The sequence below is a fragment of the Amphimedon queenslandica genome, unplaced genomic scaffold, assembly GCF_000090795.2.
Source record: "Amphimedon queenslandica unplaced genomic scaffold, v1.1 AMPQUscaffold_12564, whole genome shotgun sequence".
Lineage (NCBI taxonomy): Eukaryota > Metazoa > Porifera > Demospongiae > Haplosclerida > Niphatidae > Amphimedon > Amphimedon queenslandica.
Window position 1 is genome coordinate 1 of NW_003547199.1, and position 3614 is coordinate 3614.

The following is a 3614-nucleotide window of genomic DNA, read 5'->3' on the forward strand; positions in this document are numbered from 1 at the left end:
ACATTTTTAAAACAACTACAAAAGAAATGCATTATCATCACTTATGCTATACTACCATGTATTCTTGATGATGTCTCAAGAGATCTTAAGGATCCAGTTATATTGAAAAAGCTAGAGGATAAAGGAGTTACTGTAATTCAATTACCTCTGGAAGAGAAAGGTTAGATGATGCAGTGTATAAAATTATATTTTTTTACTATTATTTCACAGAATATTTCGGTGAACTAGGGACCAATGAAAAAGGTAATTATGTACTTGTATGTATAAAATGATTTTTATTTTTATTTTTACAGAAGATTTTGAGGGCAATGAAGAAGGTAATTTATAAATACCTCTCATGGGTTTTAACAATGATTTATTTCATATTATGTTTCAGATCCACTGATAGACTGGTGCCACCCCCGCACAACGAAGAGGTGGGGTCAGACTAATCCACTGATTGAATCCACTGCTAAAATAGAGCCAGTCTCAGTATGATAATTAATTATTTTCAAGTGTAAATTGTATTTGTATAGAGGGTTGAGGCCTCTTCAGTCATGCAGATCACATCATCTGAGGGAAAGATCCCCACTACAAGTACTGATTTGGTAGTAAATGAGAGCTTTAAGGTGCGTACCCTCACCACAATTTGTGTTAATTGTAGTTTGTTTGGTTAAGAAGCTTCAGCACGTTTGCTACACTGCTGCTGCAGCAATGTAAAGGTGTGGCTCAATCAAGCCATGCTCCACCATAAAGTTTAAAACTTAAGATACTAGACAAATGTAAAACATTAAGGGGCGAGCCTAAGGTAGCAAAGCAATTATATGGCACTGGATCTATCCATCTTTTGATTTCAAAGCATGCATCATTAGTCTCCTAGTTCAACATACATATTTCTTGCCTAAATATGTCTGTAAAGCTGCTTTACTCAGCTTTAGATGTAATATTATCGAATAATAAGATGAGAAAGCTTATTGACTTTCACAGTTTTTATAGCAATTTCATCGAGCTTCATCGCTTTTTGATTGAATCTAAAGCCTTTCTTTAGCTGCTGGAGAAGTCTTTGGATGGTGTATCTGCCTTATATTGCTGCTAGATTTCTAGTTTAATGACCTTTATGTTTAACGTTTTTGCAATGGTGGATATATTAACGTCCATTAATTTCAACGATTTTTACAACTAAAGTAACCAATTGCACATTGACAATCATATTTATGTCCATTAACTTGAATGAAATTAAGCCAATGGTTTAATTAGTTAAAATAAATGGATAGTAATTATTAATGGGTTTACAGTATTCAACTTAAATTGTTTGTTTTATTTTAATAGGATTTAGAGCTTTGGTTTGCCTGTTTAGATGGTGATGTGGAGAGAGCCAATCGACTAATAAAAGATGGTGCTGATATTGAATTAAAAGGACAGGTAAGATAGTTTAGATATTTAATGAGTTTTAAAGCTGCCTGCTACATGTATATGTACATGTACACATACAGTACTGTATGTGCTTTAAAGCTGCCACAGGAAGCACTACCCTTGGGCTCCTAAAAGCTCTTTAGAAATGGTGTTCTTTTGCTTCAGATTATTCCAAAATATAAATTATATTTTAAAGGGATAAGGGGTGTGTCAAATAGATGTGTAGCTTCGAGGCATATTATTTTATTTGCTGTTATATTGTATGAATATGATATGCTTTTTTTCTTGGGCTTCTATATCTTATCTTTAATTTGTGCACAGGCTTTTATTTGAGGGACCTCCTATACTTTATACAGGATTATATTTCCTTAATGTATGTAGCCCCAGTCTTATAATTGAAACAGACTTTTATTCCCACACAGATTCCTGCTTTACATGGCAATTACATGTTCCTTTCTCTATTTTTATTTCAGGGTGGTCATTCTCCATTGTCTATTGCTGCCTATAGTAATAGGACGGAGGTTGTCAGATTACTGTTGAGTTCTGGTGCAAATGTTGATGCTGTTGATGAAGTAATTGAAATTATATGTGTAGTATAAGCTAGATTGATGTCATATTAAAGCATCAGACTCTGAAGTTTAATTTAATATTGTAAAATCCAAACCCATTCAAATTATAATTTTTCATAACTTACCGTATAGCTGGAAATATTTGCTGGAATTTAATTTTGCTGTATGCTCTTCATCATAAAAACACATACTAGTACATGTACATTAGAATTTGCTATATTAGTACAAAATTGAAAAATATAATTCCCACAAACTTTTTCAGCTATACGGTATATTTCTGTCTGCTTTATTGTAGCATCAGTTTTGAATTGTTTCATTATGCTATGCTATTGTTTTATTTTTATACATAGCATAATAGGTCAGCTTTATTTTGGAGTGCTACTTTTGGAAGCATGACAATAACAAAGGTTCTTCTTGATTATGAAGCTGATATGAATCTTCTGACAAAAGTAGGCTCTCATTTTTAATTATTTCTCTTTTATGAGTCAAATCTTGTCTATTACCTGTATTTTATTATCATGTTCTGCTTCCTTTATCCTTGCATACTTACTTTCCGTGTTTTTTATTAGAAAAGTAGATCTACTGTACTAATGGGTGCTACTAGTACAGGAAGGCTGGATATTGTACAGTTACTTGTTAGTAGAGGAGCTAGTTGGAAGGTTGTTAATGAGGTACTACTATATGAAAAAAAGAGAAAGTAATTGTAGTTCACTTTCCTCTTTTATGATATATGTTCATATTACATATTTAGTGTTTTTGTTCACTATATAGGATGGACTGACTGCTTTAGATGTTGCAAAACAAGAGAAATATGAACATCTAATTCAGTATTTCTCAAGTTTAGGTAAACTCAAATTATTAATTTTTATTTGATTTTAATATTGTTGTCTTTTTTTAATTGGCATTTGGGAGTTTTACAGTAGATGTATTTTGGAGCATACAAATGTATGTGAATACCACCAATTTTCCATTATTAATTGCCTATTTTGACCAATGCATGGCCATTTCCAGCTCATGTACATTATGATAATAAAGCAGATGTCCTTGTGTCTTTATTTAAATTGATTCTTTTTCAACAGATGATTCAGAGTCCCAGATGAGGAAGGCTCTTACGACAGACATTAAGATCAAATTAAAGATCACACGTATGTCGATTCATGGAGCACCAGGCAGTGGAAAGACGTGTCTCCAGCATCTCATACTAAATGAGCCTCCTCCTCTTGAAAGATCAAGTACTGATGTAGTGACACCTGCTGTAAGAGGATCCATCTGTGGATATATGGAGACTGACAGCTCTCACTCAATGAAGAGAGTCAGCGAGGAAGAGTTCATCACCCACTTAGCTAAGAGGCTGAAAGGAAAGGAAGGTTTACCAAGTTCCAAGCAACATTCATCAACATATCCCCCCTCTACTCCTCCTCCTCCTACTCCTCCTTCTCGTCTATCTTCTTTACAAAGAGCCTTTACATCATTATTTAGTCGTACCTCATCGGAAAGTTCTGATGCTTCTTCTCCTTTGCCTGATTCACCTCTACCTACTCATTCTGTTCATTATGATATCATATCACAAGTATCAACCGAGTCCTGCTCTGAAGAAGATTATCGAGCTCACTGGACATTCTGTATTGATTCTGGTGGTCATGCTGCTTTTCA

General features: G+C 33.9%; 1 protein-coding gene across 1 annotated transcript in view; it reads left to right on the forward strand.

The window, feature by feature from the left end:
- Positions 1-80: 80 nt before the first annotated feature.
- The window catches only part of LOC109587450 (uncharacterized), a gene marked incomplete at its 5' end in the record, with an annotated part of 10058 nt that continues 6524 nt past the window's right edge, over positions 81-3614 (forward strand). Inside the window, 11 exons of the mRNA XM_020003690.1 lie at positions 81-160; positions 211-243; positions 294-317; positions 377-471; positions 516-608; positions 1309-1401; positions 1866-1964; positions 2312-2410; positions 2531-2632; positions 2733-2805; positions 3041-3531. Coding sequence (XP_019859249.1) covers positions 81-160; positions 211-243; positions 294-317; positions 377-471; positions 516-608; positions 1309-1401; positions 1866-1964; positions 2312-2410; positions 2531-2632; positions 2733-2805; positions 3041-3531 — 1282 coding nt within the window. The remainder of the gene's footprint in view (positions 161-210; positions 244-293; positions 318-376; positions 472-515; positions 609-1308; positions 1402-1865; positions 1965-2311; positions 2411-2530; positions 2633-2732; positions 2806-3040; positions 3532-3614) is intronic.